At 35.3% G+C, this 26303-nt stretch overlaps 1 protein-coding gene across 1 annotated transcript; it reads right to left on the bottom strand.

The window, feature by feature from the left end:
* Positions 1-8516: 8516 nt before the first annotated feature.
* LOC138710581 (UDP-glycosyltransferase UGT5-like) lies at positions 8517-24658 on the bottom strand. Its single transcript, XM_069841574.1, has 6 exons — positions 24545-24658; positions 18597-18849; positions 15617-16203; positions 15305-15527; positions 11131-11350; positions 8517-11022 (listed from the first exon to the last, which is right to left on the bottom strand). Exons 1-6 carry the CDS (start codon positions 24551-24553, stop codon positions 10728-10730), a joined length of 1587 nt encoding a protein of 528 aa, XP_069697675.1. The 5' UTR covers positions 24554-24658; the 3' UTR covers positions 8517-10727.
* Between the last annotated feature and the right edge of the window lie 1645 nt (positions 24659-26303).

Raw genomic sequence — 26303 nt, 5'->3', positions numbered from 1 at the left:
CCCTAGTGCTAACATTTCTAGAAATGGGAACGTTATATCGGTTTTTACAATCGGTTTCGTTTCGATATACCGATATATCGGTATCGAAATTTTGATTCAATATATCTTATAACATACCGATTTTTCTCATAAATTTATAATTTTTAAGGAATTATTATTATCATTATCAACAACAACAAAATCCACACTAGACAACTCCGATATTTCCCTGAGAGATGGCGCTAATGAAGGTGGACAGTTGCATAATAATTGTGTAACCTTGAAATATCCAATCCAATCCAATCAATACCTTGCTCTGATTGGCTAGACTGGAATTCGAATTCAAATTGTTTAATATGCAGCGCCAAATTCAAAATGCAACCTGTACGAACGTGAGATGGACTGGAGATTTATCTACCACTGTTTTAGTATTAATGTTCTCCAAAGCAGGACGAATTGCCACAGCCTGCGGAGTAGACATCGTTTTGAAATTGTTTAAATACGAATAAAACATTACTTTATAAATGCAAAATTTGACGTTATTATGAAAATCATAGAAGTGGCCTGGCACTGCCCGGCCTCGAAAAAATAGTACGCTGTACTCGTCAGACTTGAAAGAGCTATATATTTGCGTCCCATAATTCTATGTCCTATTATGTCCTATAATTATAATGTCCTATTTAATTCTATATAAAATTAGAATAAGTGAAACCTGTTCCAGTATCAAATACTGAATCATTTAGAGTCCACTTAACTCTTTATCATTGTATCACTTAAGCTCACCTTACTTTCACGATAATTTAGATTTGTATTAGGAAATGCATAATATGGCATTGGTAATATGTTAGTCGTTACAGTTTTACATATTCTTTTGACTGTTATGATAACTTAAATGCTAATAAGGAATATTAAAATTTAAGTAAGTTTACTGTAATAAATGTATATATGAAAATGTAATTGCATTAGTATCTATTAATTTGCTTACGAAAAAGCTATATATCGATAAATCGTTTGATATATCGATATATTTTCTGCAATATACATATATCAATTATCGAAATTATGTTTGCAATGTTTTGCAATATCAAAATATCGGCATTTAAATTATTTTCTCCTTCTCTACTCATTTTTGTTAGAGGCTGAATAAACACCATGGTCACTGTTCTTAACCCTTAAATTGGCAAAACTTCATTTCTCACACTAGTTTATTAAACCTTGTCGGACTGTAAAGAAAACAACTATCGCAATGTCCATATTTTATATGTTGTACAATATTATAGTAGGCTATTGTGAAATTTTAATTTTCCTACCAAGTTTTTTTTCTATTGTTCTATTAAAATTATACCATATAGCCTATTAACCTGTTGTATCCTATAGGATACTTTGTCAATTTAAGGGTTAAACTGGGGCCCGCGGATTCCCGGAGGTCCCCGGAGCTCGTTCTGTGAGTCCGTAAATTTTACTGGATAGGGAAATTTTGTTCTTCCTTCAGAAGGATTTAAACTTTTTATGAGGTATTTATTTCAGAAGCCCATTGGCCACTGTTGGCACAACTTATGGATTACTTTGATTGTTGTTGACAGCCTTTATGGCTTATTAAACAGTGCAAAGTGCAGACACGTTCACTTCATTTATCATCCCGCTCATTATTCACCACGTGTGTTTTTGACATTAATTTACTGTTAATGTAATTACCTTAAGTTACTGTTATAGTTGTGATTTTGTGAAGATATTGATTTTCTGGAATTTGACTTAACAAAGACGTTAAAATTCGGATCCATTACTGAATAGAACGTCTATAAAGAAAGGACGAAGAAGTATGACTGTAAGTTTAAACAGAATAACCACAAACATATTTTCATAAGTTTTGTATATAATGAATCGTTGGTACAAACGTCGTCATAATACGGATGAAGATGAACTCGGAGATTATTTTTCGGTTCCTAATTCAAACAGTATGTGAATGCCTTTATCAGATTGAAGGCTCACCGAAAAGAAGGAAGAGGAGCTTGTTGAGTTAGTGTGACACTGCTTGAAAGAACGTTTAAGCGAATGCCAGCTTCTTGAATTTTGACTGAAAGTTCATGAAAAACATAACGAACTCTCAGAACGAGCCTTGAAAATACCGTTTCCCACTTGTGTGAGTAAGCATTTTCTGCTCTTTTCTATATCAAAACTGTTAAAAGAAACCGAATAAATGTAGCGCGGACTTTAAGATAGCCTAACCACATTGATCCTAAATATAAAATATTTCACCACAAGAAAAAAGAACGGTTTCATCATGCTGAAGTAGGGAAGCTTATAAAAATATACTTGATTTCTTTTTTTAGTAATGATCGTCCACCTCTGCTTCGGATGTGGGCGTGAGGCCAGCAGCCGGCTGGTCGGACTGGGCCCTTCAGGGCTGTAGCGCCATGGATTTACTTTACTGTATAATACAGTCTACAGAAATGTATTGAAAGTAGAGTATTGTTGACTTTAATATTTTTAACCAGTTGTACCCGTGCGCTCCGCTGCACTTCTCAGAAATAAATATAAAGTAATTACATAATTAAAATAGGACATTTTGTCCAGGGAACGTTCGTGTTTGATAGAAGGATAAATCGTTTAATATGTCACTTAATTTAAATTGTATTTAAATAATTAAAATGCGATCATTTTGGTCCATAGACTACTCATTTAGTGCAATGATAATTCCTTTAACATGTTTCCTAATTGTTATTACATGCAAATAATTAAAATATGATCATTTGGTTCAGAAAACATCGGTTTTTGGTGCAATTTGGTCCCATCAAAATTTTGCTTGGAATGAAACGTATCGGAAATCATTTTTAAAGAAACTTTTGTTATGCAATATTTTTCACAAAAATTAATAATAAGGGAGCTGTTTCGATTTATTTAATTCAAGCCTCCTTATAACCTCCCTCTTAAATAAAATATTTTGAATGCCATATAGCCTAAAATCTAAGTTACAACAAACGTAATTTATATTTAAATTTTCATATAAATCCGTTCAGCCATTATCGCGTGAAAAAGTAACAAACATCCAGACAGACAGATAGACAGACAGACATACAGTACATACAAACAAAAATTTCAAAAAAGCTATTTTCGGTTTCAGGATGGTTAATTATACATGTTAACATCAATTATTTTTGGAAAATCGAAAATTACCAGAAAAATTTTGGCTACAGATTTATTATTAGTATAGATATAAACTCTGATGTAATATATTAATGCAACCAATCTATTTTGTTTCAGGAGTGTATTATATTTATCTTAAAATTCAGATAAGTTCAGTTAATATCGTAACTCCAAAATCTAACTTATCCATAATGTCATCGACGACTTTGAAGGGGTCCGAAAAAATGCTGATCTATGGAAAGGTGGTCCGCAGTGCTAATAAGTTTGAGAACCTCTGAATTATATGGATGGAGAAAATCTATTTTCCCATCGGGAACCGAACCCGCGACCTTCCGGTTTGCTGCAGAACGTCTTAACTGATTTTGAAGAAATGCCAACTACATTTTAATAAAATTATTATTTTTATCGGATAAATTAACTTTTAATCTTTTTTTTTTTTTTTGCCAGGAAAGCTGAAAACATTTCTATAAAATCGATGGTATTTTTTATTTATGCTTCTTACAATTAAATACTGAAATTACGAGTATATATATATATTTTTTTTCATTCATTCATTCAATAAAGACAGTCCTCAGAGAAAACTTTCCTCAATAATGTTTTCTCCTGAAAAATTCCGTTTGAATTCCCCGAGAAGAATACAAACAATCAGTGGCGTGTGGTGATAAATAATCCTGGTGGTGCACAAATATTTATGATTATGATTATCATATTATTATTATTATTATTATTATTATTATTATTATTATTATTATTATTATTATTATTATTATTATTATTATAGTTACTAACTACAACATAACTATTAACATATGTTACGTAGGTATAGATTTACATAATTTTGTTAGTCAAGAAATTGCAGTTAATCAGTTTCCTATGTAGGTCCAGTAATAGCAAAGTAAAGTGTTCAATTTCTATTGCAGCATACCGTAAATAATATTGTTTTCGCTATATTGCGTTTTATAACATAGTTCACACGTTCACAAGCATTCGATACGTGTGTCGTCTCATCAGCCTTAACTGCTAAAAAGTCAGCAGCTTTCTTTATTTCTTTGAAATATCGTCATGGCATACATCAAAATGGCTTGAAGGACTTCGTTCTGTATAGTGTTTGATGTGCTCTTAAGCACTGTTCCTCTTACCAAATGTTCCTTAAGAGTGCGTCTAATTCAGAATTGAAATTGATGGGGCCAGAAAAATACTAGCGTTTAAAGATGAGTTTCCGTCTTCGTGACCTCTTAAAGCCAACTCAAAAGCTCCACAAAACCGCACGCACATCTCTTCTTGGTAACTTTAACATTGTGAAGTTCAACAATCCAATTGAATCCAATTGTGTCTGTATGTTTGTTTGACCCAACACTGCTAATTTAGCATGTTGTTGTTGTTATCTAATACCGGGCTTTGGCAACGAAGCCATTAGCGTTCTTGCTCTCCAATATTTCTCTGTGGTGGATCCATCAGGTAGAACTTCACAGGTTATGAGATGATCTTCAGTCATTTCTTCTTCTTTGTTGCATAGAGGGCAATTTGGATTTGTGTAAATTCCTATTTTATTCAAGTGTTTGGCCAAATAATCGTGTTCTGTAAGCAGTCTGAATTTTGCTACTGCAGATTTACGTGGGATTTCTGGAATAATTTCTGTTTTTTTATTAAAATGCTCCATTTTTTTATCTTTGGCTTTGGTACATAGTGCTTGGTTTTGCTTGATTTTATATTTATTTTTAATTAGTCTTTTGATGGATGTAAAAGGTAGGCTTGTATTTGTATTCTGAATTAAATTGGATCCTTAAATTTAACATTATTGTTGATGTGTGCAGCTGAAGAATCGTGTTTTTTTAATTCTTTCATTCATGTGCTTCAAATCAATCACATCTGCAGAACGATTATCAAAATTATTTAGTTACTACGTACAGTCCTAAATTCAAACAGAAAAATAAATAAAATTCATAAAATGTACTTGTTTTTGTCAATAAATGTTCGCCGTCGAACAATAGGCAAGGAAAACAAAATACAGCGTCTTTTATATTGCAGCCGCATATTGCATTTTTCGTAAGTCCGAATGTTGAATTTTCATGTCACTTCTCTATTACTGTTCTTTGTCACTTATATTTTAATTCATGTGTAGGTCTACACACCTTCTTTATTTTGATCTTTTCGTGTAAAGGTCTTATAGAAAATTACACATTTAAAAGATTTTGCACACTATTCATTGTAACATTTATGATGGAACGAGCTTGAGAACACATCTGAAAGTGCTCCTAACCCCTCCTACGCATACTGTACTGCCTCCCTACCATGTCCCAAAGCCTGCCAGTGAAACAGTACTACTGCGCATGCTCCAATGGAACAGTGTGCCGCAAGTGTCGAGCGGTAAACGTAAGTCTCAGGCGTCAACAAGAACAGTACTTGATTAAAGAGTAATGGAACGGAGAAAAATTCTCTCCGGCGCCGGGATTTGAACCCGGGTTTTCAGCTCTACGTGCAGATGCTTTATCCACTAAACCACACCGGATACCCACCCCGGCGCCGGACAGAATCGTCTCAGATTAAGTTCCAACTCTTGGGTTCCCTCTACTGGCCGCCCACTGCACTACCTCATAGATGTCTATGAACGTAGGACTGAAGTCCACACATGTGCTGAGGTGCACTCGTTATGAGTGACTAGTTGGCCGGGATCCGACGGAATAAGCGCCGTCTTAAATCACGAAATGATTTATGCATATCGTATATATTATTTCAATGTACCGAAGTACATATGATATTTCCATGCAGATATTCTGCGTCATCATATGATGAAAGAGTAATGGAACGGAGAAAAATTCTCTCCGGCGCGGCGCCGGGATTTAAGACGGCGCTTATTCCGTCGGATCCCTGCCATCTAGTCACTCATAACGAGTGCACCTCAACACATGTGTGGACTTGAGTCCTACGTTCATAGACATCTATGACGTAGTGCAGATGGCGGCCACTAGAGGGAACCCAAGAGTTGGAACTTAATCTGAGACGATTCTGTCCGGCGCCGGGCTGGGTATCCGGTGTGGCTTAGTGGATAAAGCATCAGCACGTAGAGCTGAAAACCCGGGTTCAAATCCTGGCGCCGGAGAGAATTTTTCTCCGTTCCATTACTCTTTCATCATATGATGACGCAGAATATCTGCATGGAAATATCATATGTACTTCGGTACATTAAATTAATATATAAGAACAGTACTGTTCTCCAACCAGGAGATCAACCGTGAAAGGAATGTGCTTACTATTGCGTCATCTATTGGAACAAAGTAGATAAATAATATTACCGTTATAACGTCAGTTTAAAAACCATGCGCTCTCCTGCATATGTTATTTCCTGTATGAAGAGATTAAAAGACCAGGAGATTAACTGTGATCTAATTTTGTAACTAGGGAAGTATCAATATGTCTGTATCAATGGTATGGTTTGTGCTGTGAGAGCTAGCCAATAGAGATAAGAGTACCCACGTGTGTGACCTTATGACATCTTATGACATCAACATTCATTCACAGCATTACCCCGCTCCGTTTCATCCGGCAGAAACTTTCTCGTGGTTGGAGCACAGTACACATGCAGTGTTATTTTTACATAGTATTATAATAAAGAATTATGTCACTCACATAGTCTACTGGAGCTCATTGATATAAATTTAAAAACATGTGTTATTTGAAGAGGTGGTGCACTGCTCCTGTGCTCCGTAGGAGAAGTCGCCACTGCAAACAATATTGTCAAGTTACAGAGCGTTGACTTCGAAAGGTAGGCATGATGTTTCATCATCCTTGCTACGGAAAATGTGGTTTTTAATATTCTCTAAATATCTGCCTGCCTAATCACCAGCATGATGAATGCGTACTTGTAAGATTATATCATACTGCTACACAGATACGTGATATCGGAGATGTCTCATTCTATTTTTAAAACTAACAACATTTTATGATAACTGGTAGATAAAAAAATGAATGAACATCGTCCTGAACATGGCACATACGCAGATGTACTTAATCTTGTAGCTGTGATTTGTTATTTAACCATGGCACCAGCCGTATCTTCGTGTTGTCCAAGCTGTAAAATCGATTTCTATTGACAATGCTCCAAAAACAGATGGTAAACAACAGCATTTGGCACATCTAAAGTGCTCAGTACAGTTTCATAATCACATATTTTTGTTGTCTCCCCGATGGAATCCTACTGGAGGCATCAAGAGAGTGTGCCTCTCCGAAAAGCCATGAGAAAAATGGAAGTTGCAGCTCACATGACTACACCTTTTTCACATGTATTTCAGAACTGACCAATTTTATTTCAGAAAGAGTGATTTGTATTTCAGATTAACCAACTTAATTTCAGAAAGCGTCATTTGTATTTCAGATTAACCAACTTAATTTCAGAAAGCGTCATTTGTATTTCAGATTAACCATTTTAATTTCAGAAAGCGTCACTTTTACTTCAGATCAGTCAATTTAATTTCAGAAAGCGTCACTTTTACTTCAGATCAGTCAATTTAATTTCAGAAAGCGTCATTTGTATTTCAGATTAATTAGTTTAAATTCAGAAAGCTTCATTTGTATTTCAGATTAATCAGTTTAATTTTAAGAAAGCATCATTTGTATTTCAGATTAATAAATTTAATTTCAGAAAGCGACATTTATGTTTCAGATTAATCAGTTTAATTTCAGAAAGCGTCATTTGTATTTCAGATTAATCAGTTTAATTTCAGAAAGTGCCATTTGTATTTCAGATTAATCAGTTTAATTTCAGAAAGTGCCATTTGTATTTCAGAAATAATGCATTGCATTTCAGAAATCATCATTTGTATTTCAGAATAAAAGTACAATGTATTTCAGAAAGCATTATTTGTGTTTCAGAAAAACTAATTTGCATTTCAGAAGTATGAACGCAATCTCATAACAGATTTTCGTAACATAGACACACGACATATTCCACAGTTATCTTGAAGCTTCACTTTCACTTGTGTAAGGTAATATAAATTAAAAATTGCAGAAAATTCGTACATCAGACGAGATCAGATATACACTATTAGACATGGCAACGCTTTGTAATATAATCCCTTTTTACATATGAATCAGTCATTTTCGAAAGGACTCTAGTCCATTTCTGATAAAGTCAGTTAAGGGCGCTATTGTATTCGTTATACTTGAATACACCTTAGAAATGACATTATTTTATGGATTCATTAAGGTGTACAGAAACTGAACAATTTTCAAAGTACATTTGAAAAGATCCCATTCCAGAAATAAGGTCATTTTTACGATATCTGATTGGTGTTGTGATTTCGGACTAGAGTCCTTTCTATGTATTTCGGATACCATTGGCTCACAAAGTACCAGGTGTTTCAATACAATAATTTTATAAAGTCTGATTTTTCTTTTCCTCGGATGGGGTGTTATTGTTAAAAAGGTATTTGAGAGTGCCAGTTGAAAAAAATGATGTTATCTGAAAAACATCTGACTTATGTAATATACAAATGATGCTTTCTGAAATACATTTGATTTATGATACACAAAGGATGCACTCTGAAATACATCTGGAAAAGGTGTAGTGTTGTTCCAGGTAAAGTGTGGGCGTAGTTACAACTAAAATGGAAGTTGTACTGAATAATAGCCCCGGATGCTCAAATTTCCTTACCTTGTCTCGCTTATTTAATGGTGATACTGTAGAACCTATTTGGAATATTATTGCTAGAACAGTTTCTCTCCATAAGTTAAATACGCATCGGTGACTCTTGCAATGTGGAGCGATCTTTCTTTGTATATAAAAATATATTGTCAGACAAAAAACTGTGCACCACGACAGTACATTTGGAAAAGAATATTACAACACATTGGCGGCCGAACGGTGATCCCTCTGCCTACTCTAGGTGGACCGGACATTGAAGCCTTCTACTTTAAACTTGCATTACTGATAACTAGCCCCTTTAAATCAACTTAACTCCTCTCATTATAAATATGTTAATGTAAAATTTTCTTATTGTACTCATGGGGTCTTCTACTAATGTTTAAGGGTGTGGTACCGATCGAAGAATTCTCTTTTTTTGAAGGAGCACAATGCAGAAACAGCATATGTACCGGCATCTCTTGCTCTGAATTTTATAACCGTGTAATAGTTTCAGACACAGTTTGAAAATAGGTTTGTATGAAAACCAAATTATTCATCAGAACCTTCAAATCCAGAGCGTTTTCCTTTGCGTATTTTTTGGCATTCATTCTACAGTACCCCCACCCACTGTACGCTTTACCACTATACTCAGTACGCCGTTATTCGGATTTCCTAATGAACTGCTCTATCGGGTCCGAAGTCTCGAAGCCTACTGATTACATTCACAACTTTCTTGTAATGCATCACATACAATATTATCAGAACAAATGGATAAATCATCTGCATCACATGCATACAAATAGAATCCCAAAAGCCAAGTTTTACCATCGTCTAAACGGGAAGAGATCTATAGGTCGTCCAATGGGTTGAAAATCCAACTGTGAGATCATAACAGGGCATGGGGTCTAATGCTTGAAGAGAAGAACAGATACACAAATTTTACTATTTTGAAGTATAATAATAATAATAATAATAATAATAATAATAATAATAATAATAATATATCCACCAGTCGGCTAAGCCATTTGCCTGCCGATCCGGAGGTGCGCTCGGGCGCGGGTCCGATATCCGCTTAGGTTGATTACCTAGTTTGATTTTTTCCTCGAGGTTATCCTTAACCGTAAGGCGAATGTCAGGTAATCTATGGCGAATCCTCGCTTCATCTCGCCGAATTCCATCTCGCTATCACCAATCCCATCGACGCTAAATAACCTAGCAGTTGATTCAGAGTCGTTAAATAACCAAGTAAAAATATAATAATAATAATAATAATAATAATAATACTGATAATAATAGTAATAATCATAATAATAAAATATCTTCACTAGCCAAGTTCTCAGAGTATCCAAATAAATTAATATTCTCTGTTTGCATTACTGGCTTAAAAACTGCATGTTTGTCATTCTGGGTAGCCTATTCTCTCTCTCCCTTCCATTTTCCAATAAAGTGAATTAGAAAATTAAAACCATCAAAAACAATTGGCACTGATTATATTGTAAATTCTATAATTAAAAATCTGAAGCTCTAAAATTGTTATTCCTTTTTTTACACCACATATTTCACTCTAGTCTGAAAAAAAAAGCTGTGAATTTCTTCCAATAAGTACACATGCAGTAATAGTTTTTAGTGAATAGTTGCCTAAGCCCCAATGGAGTTTCGCTGTAATTATTATTATTATTATTATTATTATTATTATTATTATTATTATTATTATTATTATCATTGTTACAGAATACTGAAGGCTATGAAGATGTTTTCCACTTAACTGTTGTTGCAAACAATTTTCTAAATTGCCAGTAGGCTAGGTCTTTGTCGAAATATACCTAAAAATTGATGCATGCTATTCAGATTATATACGTTTCAATGTTAGTACTTATTTTGACTCAATTATAATATCACGGTTTTTTATGCTGCAATAGAAGGCTGGAAAAATTTTTGACTTAGGTGAAGCATATCCAAGTCTTTCTTCATATTCACCATTTATTCAGTCCTTTTTCTTGTGAGATATTTTGTCTTCTTTACTGCCACTGCACAGCTTCCTAAACACAGCTCTGAGCACCAGGAATACGATGAGCAAAACAGAGCCCACTGCTAGAACTAGAAAAGCGATCACGTCTAGCAGGAAGTACTGGTACCAGGCGAGGTCTAGTGCAGCGGAGCGCATGTGGGGCGCCCCCTTGTGTCGGATCACGTATTCCGTCCAGAACACGGCCTGTTCCAACGGGGTGAGTGGCTGGTCCCGGTAGATTCGAGACAGACTTTGAGCGTTCTCTCGATACCTGAAATATTTAGTATATTACTTACTCTAGTAAGAACTCATTAGTTGCAGTCTTTATTATTTAATTACTATGGCATTCTTGTTTATGTTTGATTCAGTTTAAATGTACCTAGGATTTCCGAGAATTTCATTTAATGCTGAGGTGATTGATTCCGATGAAATGTTGTCAAATTGTAACGTAACTCCTACGCCTGCAGATTCAGCCCAAGCCATGTTGAGTTTCTGGTCTCCAAATACAGGGATCCCCAATACTGGAACGCCTCTGTTTATGGCTTCTTGTGTGCTTAGCAGTCCTCCATGTGTCATGAAAACTAGAACGTTCTTGTGTGCTGCAGGCAAATAAACAAGTATAATAATTCAATAACATATCATTGATAAATGAGCCTTTCAATTAATAGGAGTGTCTTGTACTGGCAGTTTACAATTATTTATTTTGCCTATTTATTTATTTATTTATTTATTTATTTATTTATTTATTTATTTATTTATTTATTTATTTATTCTGGTGTAGTTAAGGCCATCAGGCCTTCTCTTCCACAACACCAGGAATACAAACACAATAATAGAAATAAACAGAGGAAAAAATATACTATATACAAAATAAAGCTACACAAAAAATAAAGAGAGAGAGAGAAAACACTATAAACAAAGTAAAGCCACACAAAAATATACACAGGTTGCAGTCACACAAACTTTAAATGAGTGATTAAGTATCATAATTAATTGTATCCAACTAATTAACTAACATAAACAAGAAACTTGCAATTTTAATCTAGATTAAAAAAGAAAAAGAAAAAAGTAAAAAATCAATACTTCTAGCAATACCTAAAAACAAAGACAAAATTTTCCAATTTAATTTTGAATTGTGATAAAGTCCGGCAGTCCCTGACGTCAATAGGTAACGAATTCCAGAGGCGAGGTATTTCTACAGTATAGGAAGATGAGTATAAAGACGTTCTATGATGAGGGATAGAAAGAAGTGCTTGGTGTCGGTTTCGAAGAGTTGTAAGAAATTGAAAGCGCGATAACAGATAATTCGGAGTAGAAGTATGCATGATTCTAAACAGAAGAGACAGTGAATGTATTGTTCTTCGTTCCTTCAGACGCACCCATGTGACTTTCAGAATAAATTATATAAATCCAGTGTAGATGTGAGGACATGAACATGATGTCAGATAAGGAACAAGAAAAGACACTCAAGTGGAAGGAAGTGGAAGGAAATAAGAAAAGACACTCTAGTGAAATTTAAAGATGCCATCTCCATCAATTGAAGACCTTACATTCTAAATGTGCTAAGTGCGAATTTTTCAAATTTAATTTAATTCAATCCAAGGGAGGAACTCCATATGAGAAAATCATACTAAATTGTCTTTTTCGTAGCTCAACTGTAAGTGACTCATTCGTGCGCCAAAAGATGGTGTAGATATCTCAACATGCATTTCGCATGTCTTTTTCATCAATATCTCAGAAAGTTGCTCTAGGCACATGGCACATTGGGAATGTTTAGTCCTCAATTCTTCTATACATCTTGCGAAACTTGGGTACGCGAGCTCAATGGACACTGGCTGTAGAACACTATCATTCCGTTTTTACCATGACCAAACAACCACACTCCGGTATTATGACACCGAATAATCTCACCAATCACAACTACGACCGTCACCACAATTACCCATTATTGACTTCGATAATTCACAGCCGTCCATTTCTGAAACATTGAATCTGTAATAGTGTCCTGCAATGTTCGAACATGAGAGAGGCAAACAGGATATTAAAACTTTGTCTTATTTCGTGTGAAAAACTAATCGCAAGTTATGTACTAAATACTTAAGCGATTAAAACATGAGTGAAGAATAGCGAATATTTTTTATAATAATGGAACAAACACGACAGGCCTCCTTCTGCAGAGCGAACATCGGCGAATATCGAACTTCGTCATACTCGACAAACTTGAATCGAACTTAGCGCTTGTAATGCACGGCGCTAGTCTGTAATCCATATATCCTTCTTTAGTCTGTAAGCATACTCTGTCATCCATGTACTTTCTTTTTTTTTATGACGCTTTATCAACATCTTTGGTTATTTAGCGTCTGAATGAAATGAAGGTGATAATGCCGGTGAAATGAGTCCGGGATCCAGCACCGAAAGTTATCCAGCATTTGCTTATATTGGGATGAGGGAAAACTCCGGAAAAAGCCTCAACCAGGTAACTTGCCCCGACCGGGAATCGAACCCGGGCCACCTGGTTTCGCGGCCGTTACTCCACAGAGGTATGGACGTCATTCATGTATCCCTATTTAGTCTGTGAACATATTCTGTAAACAATGTATGCGTTTTTAGTCTGTAAGCATACTCTGTAAACCATGTTACCATAGTTTTACATACACAAAATCTTCGGCCACCTTTACTAGTGTGTCACTGTTGTTTTTCCATATTCTCCCCTACTATCTTCATATTTGTCGTCGTCGTCGTCATCATCTTTGTATTTAATCTATATTTAAAGGAGTCATCATCGTATATCTGTAGAATCGATATGAATTATAAATTAGCATGATTGCATTCCATATATATATATATATATATATATATATATATATATATATTTTGCTCTTTATGCCTGTTGAAGACAGAATCAGTTCCATAAAAAAGGAACACTATTGTAATTTTAGAATTCATGAGCAGAAATCGAAATCTTAGCCACGACTCTTTGAAGTTAAGTGAATACGGAGTTTGTGCAATGAACCAAATGACTTGACTAAGGGTAGTGAGCGTGCTGATATACGATGTAACACTACTCCCGCATCAAGGACGGGGCTGTGTTATGTATTACAAAAGAATAAACATAGCCTTTGCTGTAAACTTTTAACTTAAAATGTTACTGTTACTACCCTTAATGAAATATTTAAGCCTATAATACAAGATTACTAAAGGAGAAAAATTAGCTCCGGCGCGGCGCCGGGATCGAACCATGGTCCTTGGTTCTACGTACCAAGTGCTCTAACCACTGAGCTACGCCGAAGTTGAATCCACAACATGGGATCGAATTCCCCTAATCTAGTGTTTTCCCCTTTGTGGCCTGACTCCAAGTTCGACATATATGTTGACATAAATATTAAGTCAACTGCCAACACTAGAGGAGGATTCGATCCGATGCTGTGGATTGAATTTCGGCGTATCTCAGTGATTAGAGCACTTAGTACAAGTACATAAACCCAAGGATCCGGATTCGATCCCCAGCGCCGGAGAGAATTTTTCTCCCCTAATAACCATTGTTACCATAACAGATATATTCTGTAGATCCAAAAAATTAATCTTTACCTATAGTACAACAATCATTGATGTAAAATTTTAACTTAAAATATTACGGTATCAAAGGCACTACTCTTAACATGATTAAGCCTATATTGCAATACTTTTTATGTATATTTTTAACTTAAAATGTTACTGTTTCATAGGTATCGCTCTTAATGCAATCTTTTTGGTAAAGTTTTAACTTAAAACACCCACTGGTACAACTGTAACACAAATACTGCCCTGAATTAAATGTTAAAATTTGTGTTACAATAATCTTTGCTGTAATTAACTTCATAAACATTGCTAAACTGAAGTATACTGTACTTGTTTAGGAGTAAGTAATCTGTTGTAGAGTGACCCTGTACCAGGCTCCCGATATACGGGAGCCTCGCCCTGTAGTGCGCGTTACTTGTGTCTTTATTTATTTGTCTATGGTGTCTATACTGAAGGACACGTGACGTAATGTAAATCCCATGCACGCTTATACTCATTCCAATGTTGCTGGACTAAGAAAACGGTTTTTATTCATGTGCATGTGGCATTGCGAGTGTCAGCTGTAAAGCTAGAAAATTTTTACAAAACTGCCTCTAGACATACAGTACACTCTTAAATCACACTTTCTCTACAGTGAGCGAAATGCAACATATAGGTTCACTTAGGTCTTAGGAAATAAGAAAAAGAAAAAACTAGATGGTGATAAAAAGGCGGTGACTTATGGCTTATAGGAAAATTTTCACAACGTTTCAGTATTATTCTCTCAGAAAATATTTTATGTGCTACATTACATCTAGTACTAGGCCTAGATGAAAAAAATAATTGCAAATTGTTTCATTTTTGTCAATAAGGGAAAACGAACAAACATGTAAATAAAAGAAAAATTAAATCACTGCACAAGTGAGGTTTCAAAAAAACACAGTTATTGCGCAGAAGTGTGAATGTAATGAAGATGTCACAAACGTATTAAATAATTCATATTAAAAGTAAATTACCAAGTATATCAGGTTGAGGTAACCATTTTTCTAGCTTCACATTATCGGGTTGTCCTGGCATCGAATCCGTCTCCCATTTCCATAGAACTCGCTGCTTCAGCTTAGAGAACGCCTCCAAGAAAGCATTCCTTTGAGATTCTGTCATGTCCGAACTCTTTATATTGGATCCCATGCTGAAGTAAATAACGCCATCCTTCGCTTCATCTAGATATCTTCTCAAATCCTGCGTTGTTACATAAAATTTCCGATAAGGTATAACGTATAAACTATTGTTAAAGTGAGTTAATTACCGGCACTTAATTCTCGACTTACCTGTGGTAGTGGTTTTGGAGGCTTCACGTGCATTCCTCCAACTTGTACAAAGTTGGGCATCAGTGGTCGGGGGTAGCTAATACTGAAATGATGATTGATCAGTAGGAGAGATGTTTTGTACTCCAATTCCGACAATGAAGGTAAATCATCCAAATGATTGAAGTGTTTCTTCATTATTGCATCCTGTCCTGGGAGATAGTAGTAATTCCTCGTGAGTTTCCAAATAGTGCTGAACACCGCGTTCGCAGTTCTTTCCCAAAAATTCATCTTGTCTCTCAAGTTAAGAAAAGGATCTGGTACGATGGCGTAAGGGGTTGGATTACCAACCCATTCACCCATGAAATTCGAACCTCCATATGTACAAATTTGAATTAAGGGAGCTTTGAATTTGTGAGCAAAACCAAGAAAGCACTCGTTGAAGAAGGCTTCTACAATGACAGCATCGAAATGAATGTCTGTGGAGTGGATAAGTTTCTGGACCACTTCCTCTTGAAGCTGATAGTCGCAAACCACCAGGCTGGCATTCAGCATTATATTGATCATTTCAAATAATCCAGTATTCGCTGCTTGAAGCAGGGTGTTATTTCCTGGAAAGAGAAAGGATCATGTTGACCAATTAGAATAGTGCAATTATCATTCAATTGAAATTTAATTTTATGTTCTCGAAAATGTAATTATTTTCGTTTTTGTCATCTTTTTCATTGTTACCATTTCGTCATCGTTATTTAGTCGTCACTAGCATGATCATCAATATTATCTTCATGATCATCATTATGTTAATCATCGTCATTGTTGTCATTTCTTCATCAGCATCGTCATTTTTGAAGAGAGAGATGTTTATTGCACCGTGGCACAATACAACATGTAAGATTTCTTTGTGTGAATCTTTTAAAGAAGAATAGATACAGCTAATAGTTTATAGAACGGATGACGAACAAGCAATTAGTGGGAATAAAAACAGTAAGTGAGTCACTGCGTTAAACTCTGAAATAACTGATATATTTTGCCAAATCAATAGCATTGCATCTTAGAATCTCGTAATACTATAACAATTCTTTTCGGGAGTTTATTTACATTTTTATCAGGAAAGATCAAGTTTCTAAAAATTTCGGGTATATATGAGATTATTTGTCATAATTTTTCCAATAAAATGTCTAACAATTAAAGGAAAAAATATATATATACATGCGTTTTCTGTTGATGTAGCGTGTTTCTTATTCGAGTGGGAAAATAAGGAAACTGGAGAAAGCATGTGTCGACTATGCTTCTTATTGAAATGCTTTTCACGTGACTTAGTTCATACACTTCATCTTATAAGTGACAACATTCTTTAAAAATGGACTGCAGTAGCTTAGTGAGTATAATGCGGTTTTTTAATTCACTGAAGATAATACAGATTTTGAAATGTATTACAATACGTTAACAGAGAGAAATGAAGGAGAAATATGAAGCTGTACAAGGATTATCGTTGAAATCGACAAGCCAAATTTGGTGGCAATCTTTGACAAAGCGATAAATAATATTATGGCTATTATGGCGTTGTATGTTTGGTACAGGGGAAATAACTCGTTTTTAAGAAAACACTCTCAGCGGTCATAAGCCATGTTATGGAGCCCACGTATAATGTTTCGTCATGTTGGCGACATTTTGTACTTGGTTGTCGTCGTAACGGCACGGTTCAACAGCTCCACACCAATTCTCCATTTTAAGCAAAATGTTTAGCGAAAGAGTTGAGATACCCTTGCCAAACTGGTAAGAAGCATTGTACCGAAACTATAATTGCAACATGGTACAAGGTTTCCACGTATTTGCACCTTGTCCTAGATGCATATACATCTAAGGTTTCGAAGCTACATCATCAGAGATTGTAGAAATAGAGGAAAGGGGAAACCTGTCTGTTGTGTCCCCTACCAAGAACTCTTAGTTTTCTCGTTACCTTTCCTGTTCCCTTTCTGTTGATGGAACCGAAATGTACAGACCGATTATTTAGTCCTGATAGCTCAGCGACGCGAAAGACGGGAAGTAATAGGAGGAGTGGGGAGAGTTCCGGAGTAGAGATAGGGCAAGCGGTCGGTAAAAGCAAGAGAGTGAATAACCCAAACACCCCTTGGCGTAACTAAATCGACTCGCCTGTCCCACGCGCACATCTCCGGCGACTGTCAGGACTAAATAATCGTACTGTAGCTTCGAAACATTGGATATCTCTAAATGCAGGACATGTTACAAGTGCACAAAAACTTATCACATTGATCATTGTGAATGTATGAAATCGACTTATGTAACAATTTATGAACAGCTGTTACAATATTTGTAAGTGCATAAGTATGAAAACAGATCATGAGATAAGATTAGACATATTATCAATTCACGTACTTAATCATGACATGCGTCATAGTTGGATGTGTATGGAGATCTAAGTATTTCTATAGTTCAATTATTTCCAGTGTTGCTAATTCAGTTCTTATCGTGCTAGATCTGATCTTCCGTGTTAGTTTATCGGGTAAAATTAATCGAATTTGCATAGTGACTTTTTTGTATTACGTATAATAAACTGAAAAGTACAGTAGAAGTACAATTCCTCACTTAATTTTGTATAGGACGTCTCTTATATAACCTAAACAGTCTCTTTCAATAATAGCCGTTAGTTTTAAATACGTTTAATTCAAATATCAACGTTTTACGCCGGTAAAATATTAGTGTTAGAACATAATTTTTCACTAAACCAGATAAGAATTTGATTATTCATCTGTCAGTTCGCAGTCTGGAAAAGTTGGACTTAAATTGTGCCTTGAGTTACCACATAGTGACAAACTAAAACAGAAATATTCTATAATTCATATTTGACTGAGTGGCGCTACAGTAAATCTGAATTTGAGTGGCGCTATAGCATTGTCCCAAAGAGGCAAGTGGCGCAAACGTGATGGCCCGACACTAAGATCCTTTTCCTTGAGGAATGTTCAAATAAAAGGACATAACTAACCTTTGAAAGGAAAGAAGTCTTGAATTGATGTTTTCAAAACTATATCTGTGTAATTTGGCAGAGGCGTTTTCCGTGGATGCAAGCTGAGCACTGTTACTTCGTGTCCCCTGCTAACCAGTTCCTCCATGAGGGCCGTATTTACAATTACGTGACTCTTGGCTTGGAACGGAAATATGCTGAGTATCTTCGCAGCTTCACTCATGGACGACTGCAGAACCAGAAGAGCTGCTCCAACGTACATCAATCTCCTTATCTGTAACACATTATTCCTCCTGTGAATGTGTTATACTGTTCTACTAATTCATTGCGAGGGAAACTATCAGTTATTAAGGGAGACCTATAGTCAAAATCTGATATTTTTGACAAAAATGCATTTTTCTCTTTTTTCTCTCTAAATGGCTCCTAATATCCTACGTTTGAAACGTTTCAAGGGCGTAAGACAATTGGAAACCCTTCTAATGATGTCACAATTAAAGGTCCGCGCTCTTGAAGTGTAAATTTTAAATTCATCTTTCTCCTCTATAATATTTTGTGCATTTCCTTTCATCCAAATCAGTAACGCTTTTTATAGGTAAGAAACGGATTTTTTTATTCTGTATATTCACTGTAACAAGCTTCACAATTATTTGCATTATATTTTTTCTAACTTTTAAAAGAAAAAAATATATTATATAACAACCTAAGATTTTTTTTTTAAATTGTTAAAGTTATTTCACAAATTTTTTTCTTTTCTTTAATCTAGCATTATTTTAATAACATGGATTCTACAGTTCAATTCGTAACATAGCGTTAGTACCGTATAAAAATATTTAGACAGTGAAATTTGTAGGTAGAATTTTGAAAATTAGCGACGGTTTTTTGTTTAAAAATTGAATTACATAAAAAAATCAGTATATGATGAAAGTAAAAATTTTGGTAACTCTCTTAGGTTGCTAAGATGCATATGTGTACAAAATATGAAAGCTGTATCTTAAAAATTGTAGAACATTTAATTTTCTCAATAGTCGTCCCTTCAAGTATTTCGTACCTATCTCAAACTAATTATTTATCGAAATGAAAATTCTTTAAGGGGAGATGATGGTTAAATGTGGTAAGTATCATTAAATTAAAAAACTTCTTTAAAATATTTTTGATGTGTGAAAAATATATTAGCCTACATACATTTTAATGCACAATATTATGGTCTTGTCAGTTGCTGTGACTAATTTTTATAGCATTAATGCACAGGATTTTTAATGACATTATAAACTTTAATTACAATTTCCTCTAACTTTAATTTTTTGCTTTAATCCATAAGTACAGAAAGTTATATTATATCTTCGGAACTATTAGTGTTACGGGCATGATATTTGCTACGCACATTCTTTAAGCTATTAGAAAAGTTTCCTCAAGAATAGAAATTTGTTATTTTGTTGCATTTTATAAATATGCTCCATATTTCTATAAAAGTACCTCTAAATTTCATTCCCAAAGTGTAATTGTTTATTGGTAAAATTTTGAAAACAAATGTAAAAAGTTTTTCTACAGATATTTAAAAGTTATGGAGATTTAGTGATACAAGAGCAAGATTTATAATAGTAATTGTTGTATTGTTCATACGTGTAGTTTTATTTTTGCCATAGTATCTTGGTATTCGAGTTCTACTCTTTCAGGGGTGAGCTAAAGTTTTATCTGTTTATATTACATTTTATGTTACAATTATTAGCAAAATAAATACATAAAAAAGTATGTTCAAATGCTAGCACAGAATAAAGATACTTTGAAGCACCGCCTGCTCGAATGCATCAATGCATTCGATGGCTGCTTATACTGCCTTCTCATTCAATAGTCAGTCACTCTCTTCTATGATGATGGAACACAGTTTCGAGCTCTCGCTCACGCCTGCTCCATGAAGTACACATCAGATGATATGATCACGGGATGATAACACTTCACCGCAATCCGATGAAGTGGTCATGGCACCAGGTGTTTTTATTTATTCACGGAGTTGTTATTATTAATTTTTATTCATTTTGTATTTGAAATTTCGAGGATCATAGTGTCCTAAATTTGAGATAATTGGATTGAAGTTTTTGCTAGTTTGAAGGTAGAAAGTGCTGACTGTCTGTTGAATCTCTTGTGTGATGTACTTAAGACCAAGATCTTCATGTAATTGAACAATGCGAATGTCGTAATCTGCTCCAGAAATTATTCTGCCAACTTTATTTTGAAGGACTTGTAGTCTTTGGAGATATGTCTTTGCTGCAGACCTCCAAGCAGGCGCTGCATAAAGCATTACTGGAAGAATGAGACATTTGTACAACTGAGGTTTCTTTTGAAGTTTCAGAACCGGAAAGGAAAGCAGGGGATACAATTGATGTATTATTTGTAATGTTCTCTGCCTTATATAACTGATATGACACTGCCATGTTAATCTTCTATCAAGTTTTATTCCGAAATATTTTTTGTGTTTGTTGCATATGGTATATCTTTGTTATTAATTTGTAATGGAGGTGGTATTAAAGGTCTTCTTCAGTAGTCAAACATGTAACACGAATAGACAAAAATTATCGCTAGATGGCAGCTCCTACCGGCTAGTGAAGTTGCTTGTGGATATAGGTCCCAAGCTTTATGTTTGTAGTATGTGATTAAAATATTACTTTGTTTCGCGACTCTAATAACTTCTTCCTCTTCGTTAATCCATTTTATTCTTTGTTCTTGAAAGAAAAGAAAACCGGAAAACTTTTTTTGTATGGAACTTCCTTACATTACGAAGTAGGTTTCACGAATTTACCCACCAGAGTGTCTCACACAAGTTTCTGATGGTTATTATTCCTAACACACTAAAACATATCACACTGGCACAAAATAAATAGAACGTTTATTCTTTCATAGTTTGGAGCAGACATACGCATGAACATAGTATATTTGGTGCTGCCACTTACCATTTCAGCGAAAGCTGTTAGAATGGTCTTGCGAGAAGGCAGTATAAGCAGCCATCAATCAGATACGTTCAAGCAGGCGGTTCTTGAAGTAAAAAAAAAAAAAAGTAAAAAAAAACGTGCTGAAATGTCATAGACATTTTGAATTCAGTTTTAAAGTAACTGAGATATATTAATTTTAGTGAATTAATACATCCTCTTTTGTTTTCAAAATTTTGGCCATGAAATTTATTTTAAAAAAGTTAACCTCGAATTTAATTTTTTGCAACTATGATATTTTTACATAAAAATAATAAAATGTTGCATCAATTAGGAAAAATAATAAAATTCCACCATCATCTTCCCTTAATACAGCTGTTTCAGTAATTTGAAAGTCGTATTTTATGTTTGTCCTTCATGAAATATTGATTCTTGAAGTTTCGACTTCGAGTGTTTCATGAATAATTTTCACTAGACGCCGATAAATTGGTTTCTATACCGACTTCTGTTCCTATCTTGTGCGAATAACTTTCTCTCCTACAATGTAATTTATGTATGTTTAGTTAATAGTTCGAAGACTGGCTGGAACCTCGTGATACCAATAAACCATCACTAATGGCAAGTTAGTCAGGAGATAATGGAATAGGATGGCCCCACTATTTATATTTATGGAAATTATACGGCTTTTATTTTTATAGGAAACCCACCGGCGTAACTCAGGCGGTAGCGCGTTTGCCTGCCGATTCGGAGTTGCGCCCGAAAGAGAGTTCGATTCCCGCTTGGGCTGATTTCCTGGTTGGACTTTCCGAGGTTTCGAATCCTCGGCCTCTTCTCGCCAAATATCATCTCAATATCATCAATTCAATCGATCTAAATAACCCTGTAGCTACATTACTATGATGTATCGAAGTACATAATATGGAGTTTCAGTGCAGTAATTCTGCGTTTCCATATGGTGAAGAATCGGTAGAATGGAGAAAAATTTTGTCTGACACCGGGATTCGAACCCAGGTTTTCAGCTTTACGTGCTGGCGCTCTATTAGCTGAGCCGCACCGGATTCAATTTCCGATGCCGGATTGAATCCCTCTCAGTTTAAGTTCTACCTACTATGTTCCCCTTGGTTGGCCTACCATCATTATGGTTGGAATTGAAATTGGAATTTACGGGAGGGATACTATGATCCAGCACTGCGACCTGTTAACTCTCAAGCTAGGTGCATTCCCAAACTCACACCGGCTGACTACACTAAGGTTCGCTTCGTACCCAGGTTTCGAGCAGGCAACCCCCCTCGTCTCTAGGCCAGCCCTCTCCGTGCGTCGCTATCGGGGAATGGTATGGAATGACGACGAAATTGAGAAATGGTGATGGAATGATGTAGATGCCTAATATAGGGAAAAACGGGAAACCCCCAGAAAAACCCCAACTGCGACCTTGTCCGCTACAAATGTCAATTTATCTATGAAAAATCCCAAACATGACCGGCGCTCGACCCCGGGCCGTCTGTGTGACAGGCCGGAGATCTGACCACTCAGCCACCTAAGATCTTTTCATGATGATTAATATTTATTTATTTCATCAATCATTGTTCACGTCATGGCGGATTAGATGTATTCCAGTTCTTAATCCGCCATCACTCTCAATACAAATATAACACAAACTAATACATATTGAACCTATAAGTATCCTCTGTTTACATTACTAATACTGATACTAATAATAATAATAATAATAATAATAATAATAATAATAATAATAACAATAATAATAGTAATAATAATAATAATAATAGTAATAATAGTAATAATAATAATAATAATAGTAATAATAGTAATAATAATAATAATAATAATGGTACACAACTAATCATAAGTATGCTCTTGTATTTAAAACTCCTACCTTAGATTTTTCATTATATGCTCAATCTCTTAAGAATTATTCTGTTAACTTCATTGACTACTCTTCGTAGTTTCTTATCGTGTGACTACTCAACATTTATAATTCCATCTCCGTTAGAGCTTTGACTTTCTCTTCCCATGTAATTTTAACTCTAAAAAGAAATTTTCCTAATTTATTCAAATTGCTGGCGTTTAGGTGACCATTCATTTTTTTATATGCTACTATAGCGTTTATTTGTAGAAATTTTTATCTACCCAACTGTGTCTCAAATCATTCGTTGCCTGGCACTTTAGCGCAATATGCATTGCGTCTTCAGCTAGTCCGATGATAATATTATACGAATCTACTTACACGGAAGTTCATCTCAGAATAAAACCTATCTTCCCCCTTCATACGCATTGGTGATGTAGCCATGGCAAATGATAAGGTCACAGGACAGGTTTTGCGTCCTCTACTGTAGAATATTTGTGGAGGGAGAAATAGGGATGGTGTGTACTGTACTCCAACCACGAGAAAGTCTCCAGGGAATGAAGAGAAGCGGGATGATGCTGTGAATGAATGTTGATGTCATAAGATGTCATAAGGTCACACATGTGGGTACTCTTATCTCTATTGGCCAGCTCTCACAGCACAAACCATAACATTGATGCAGACATATTGATACTACCCTAGTTACAAAATTAGATCACAGTTAATCTCCTGGTCTTTCAATCTCTTCATACAGGAAATAACATATGCAGGAGAGCGCATGGTTTTTAAACTGGCGTTATAACGGTAATATTATCTATCTACTTCGCTCCAATAGATGACGCAATAGTAAGCACATTCCTTTCACGGTTGATCTCCTGGTTGGAGAACAGTATAGTGGCCGCGCGGGGCATAGTGGCCATGCCTGCTCTAGAAACATCAATGAAAAATCGCAAATCTGACCGGGACTCGAACCCAGACCTCCTGCGTAACAGACTGAAGGACTGACCACTGAGATACCGCAGGGGACCTAAGGTGGTTAGTAAGCAAGTGCAATATAAATCTCTCTCTGAGGCTGATTTTATTGTATTATTATTATTATTATTATTATTATTATTATTATTATTATTATTATTATTATTATTATTATTATTATTGCCATATGATTACTATTCTGTACTCACGGACGTCATGACTGAGGTCGATGTTTCCCGAGGAAGTACCAGTACGATTCTTCTGTTGATCTTTCTTTAAATTGGCCTGTTCACACGACACTTTTATCTTATCAATTCATTTATCTCGAGGCATAGTCTCTTACGTGATGCAAGGTCGTACATTTGAGGTGTAATGTGATTAGAATTCACACATTCTAAACATAAAGTACACAACATCATTGCTTTCGCGTAGACTTCGGTGTTAAAAAACCTTCTGTTACTCTTCTGCAGTCGAAGAGTGCCTGCTGTCTTAAAGACCCAGTCGTCAAGAGTCATGTTCATTTTTCCCTTCGTCGTTAGGTAAGCATTCAATTTCCTTTTCAAAATAATAATTATCATCCTATGGTGATGGTATTAATGACAACATGAGAAAATAGCAATCTCACGATGATTCATTCTTTCTTATTATACTGTATATATTTATGTGTTTCACAATAATTCCATTTCATTCTGTCATACGAAACATAAAGAGAAAATTATTCTCAAACTGGAAAGAATTTACTTCGAGATTTTTACAAAAAATATACGTTTTCAGCACCCGTGGTAAAGGAAATGTGGTTTCCGGCATGACGTGTCTGTGGACACTTGTTTCTTCCAAACTGCAATAAGAATTTTATTGATAATTCAGTATCTACGAGTACAAGTCAATTTATCTGGGAATGATGCATATGCAATATACTTTCTGAGATCTGAACACTTGTTCATAGGAGGTGCTCAATGTGACGTCCATTCATGGCAATGCATTCTTCTTCCCCTCGACTCTTTGAAATTTGTCTTAATACGTTAATAAGAAAGTCCTGATAACGATCCCCAGTTAATCTCTGTGGTAGTACGTATGGCCCTTAATCTATCACCAAGAACGCCTGTCCATAAGTTGACTGAGAATCGGTGCTGATGCCTTGTTTCTTCAACTGCATTGGGATTTTCATCAGCCCACACATGCTGATTACGAAAATTCACGTCATCATCTCAGCTGAACCCCGCTCATATCCGCAACCAGACTTTTGTTTTCAGTATTCCTTGCGACGTATCAGTATTCCATGCCAGGGGTGTCAACTACGATATGATAATCTGGTAGTCTGCTGTATTGTAGGGCAGAGAAATGCATTACCATAAATGGACGTCACATTGAGCACCTCCTATGAACAAGTGTTCAGATCTCAGAAAGTATGTGTTGTAGGACTCATGTTTATTAGACATTTCTTTCTTGTTTTGATGCATACTATCGCCTCCTAAAATATTGGATACTTTTTTAACGCCTGTATATGATTGATTATGTTTGAGGCCTCTACCATTATACTTTAAGCTTGTTTTGTTTCAAAACAACGCCAATTGTCTTGTGTCATTGTGCATGTCACTTGAAAACTCGCTCAGGCCATCGACCAGTGGATAGAAAAACTAGCCCAGTCCTTTCATAAAAATGGACTTAACACGTTTTGGAATCACACTCTTCAATTTTAGAAATAAATAGTGAAGGAAAGAAAAAAGCAGAAAAAAAAGGCATTAGGATCAAGAGGGATCAGCCCTAAGATACTAAAGAATGCACCACTGAAATGAATAATGAATCCATAATTATTCGTGCACAAATGGGTGTGATTAATAAATCTAGGAAGTATAAACTCAGAAGTAGTTAATTTAGCATACTCTGTAGTCTAATTCTAAAGTGCCTACGTGTGGCATTAATTTCTAAAGGAATCAAATTCTCTCTAATGACGTATTATTATTCATT

Source organism: Periplaneta americana, chromosome 12, assembly GCF_040183065.1.
Source record: "Periplaneta americana isolate PAMFEO1 chromosome 12, P.americana_PAMFEO1_priV1, whole genome shotgun sequence".
Lineage (NCBI taxonomy): Eukaryota > Metazoa > Arthropoda > Insecta > Blattodea > Blattidae > Periplaneta > Periplaneta americana.
Note: the sequence above shows the minus strand (reverse complement) of the source record. Positions and strands in the feature narration are given on the sequence as shown.

Excerpts from the sequence above, each read along its gene's own strand:
- LOC138710581 (XM_069841574.1), bottom strand. Across the intron at positions 16,204-18,596 it reads AGACTTCTTTCCTTTCAAAG|GAAATAACACCCTGCTTCAA; the intron begins GTTAGTTATGTC and ends TTCTCTTTCCAG. Across the intron at positions 11,351-15,304 it reads ACCTCAACCTGATATACTTG|CACACAAGAACGTTCTAGTT; the intron begins GTAATTTACTTT and ends ATTTGCCTGCAG.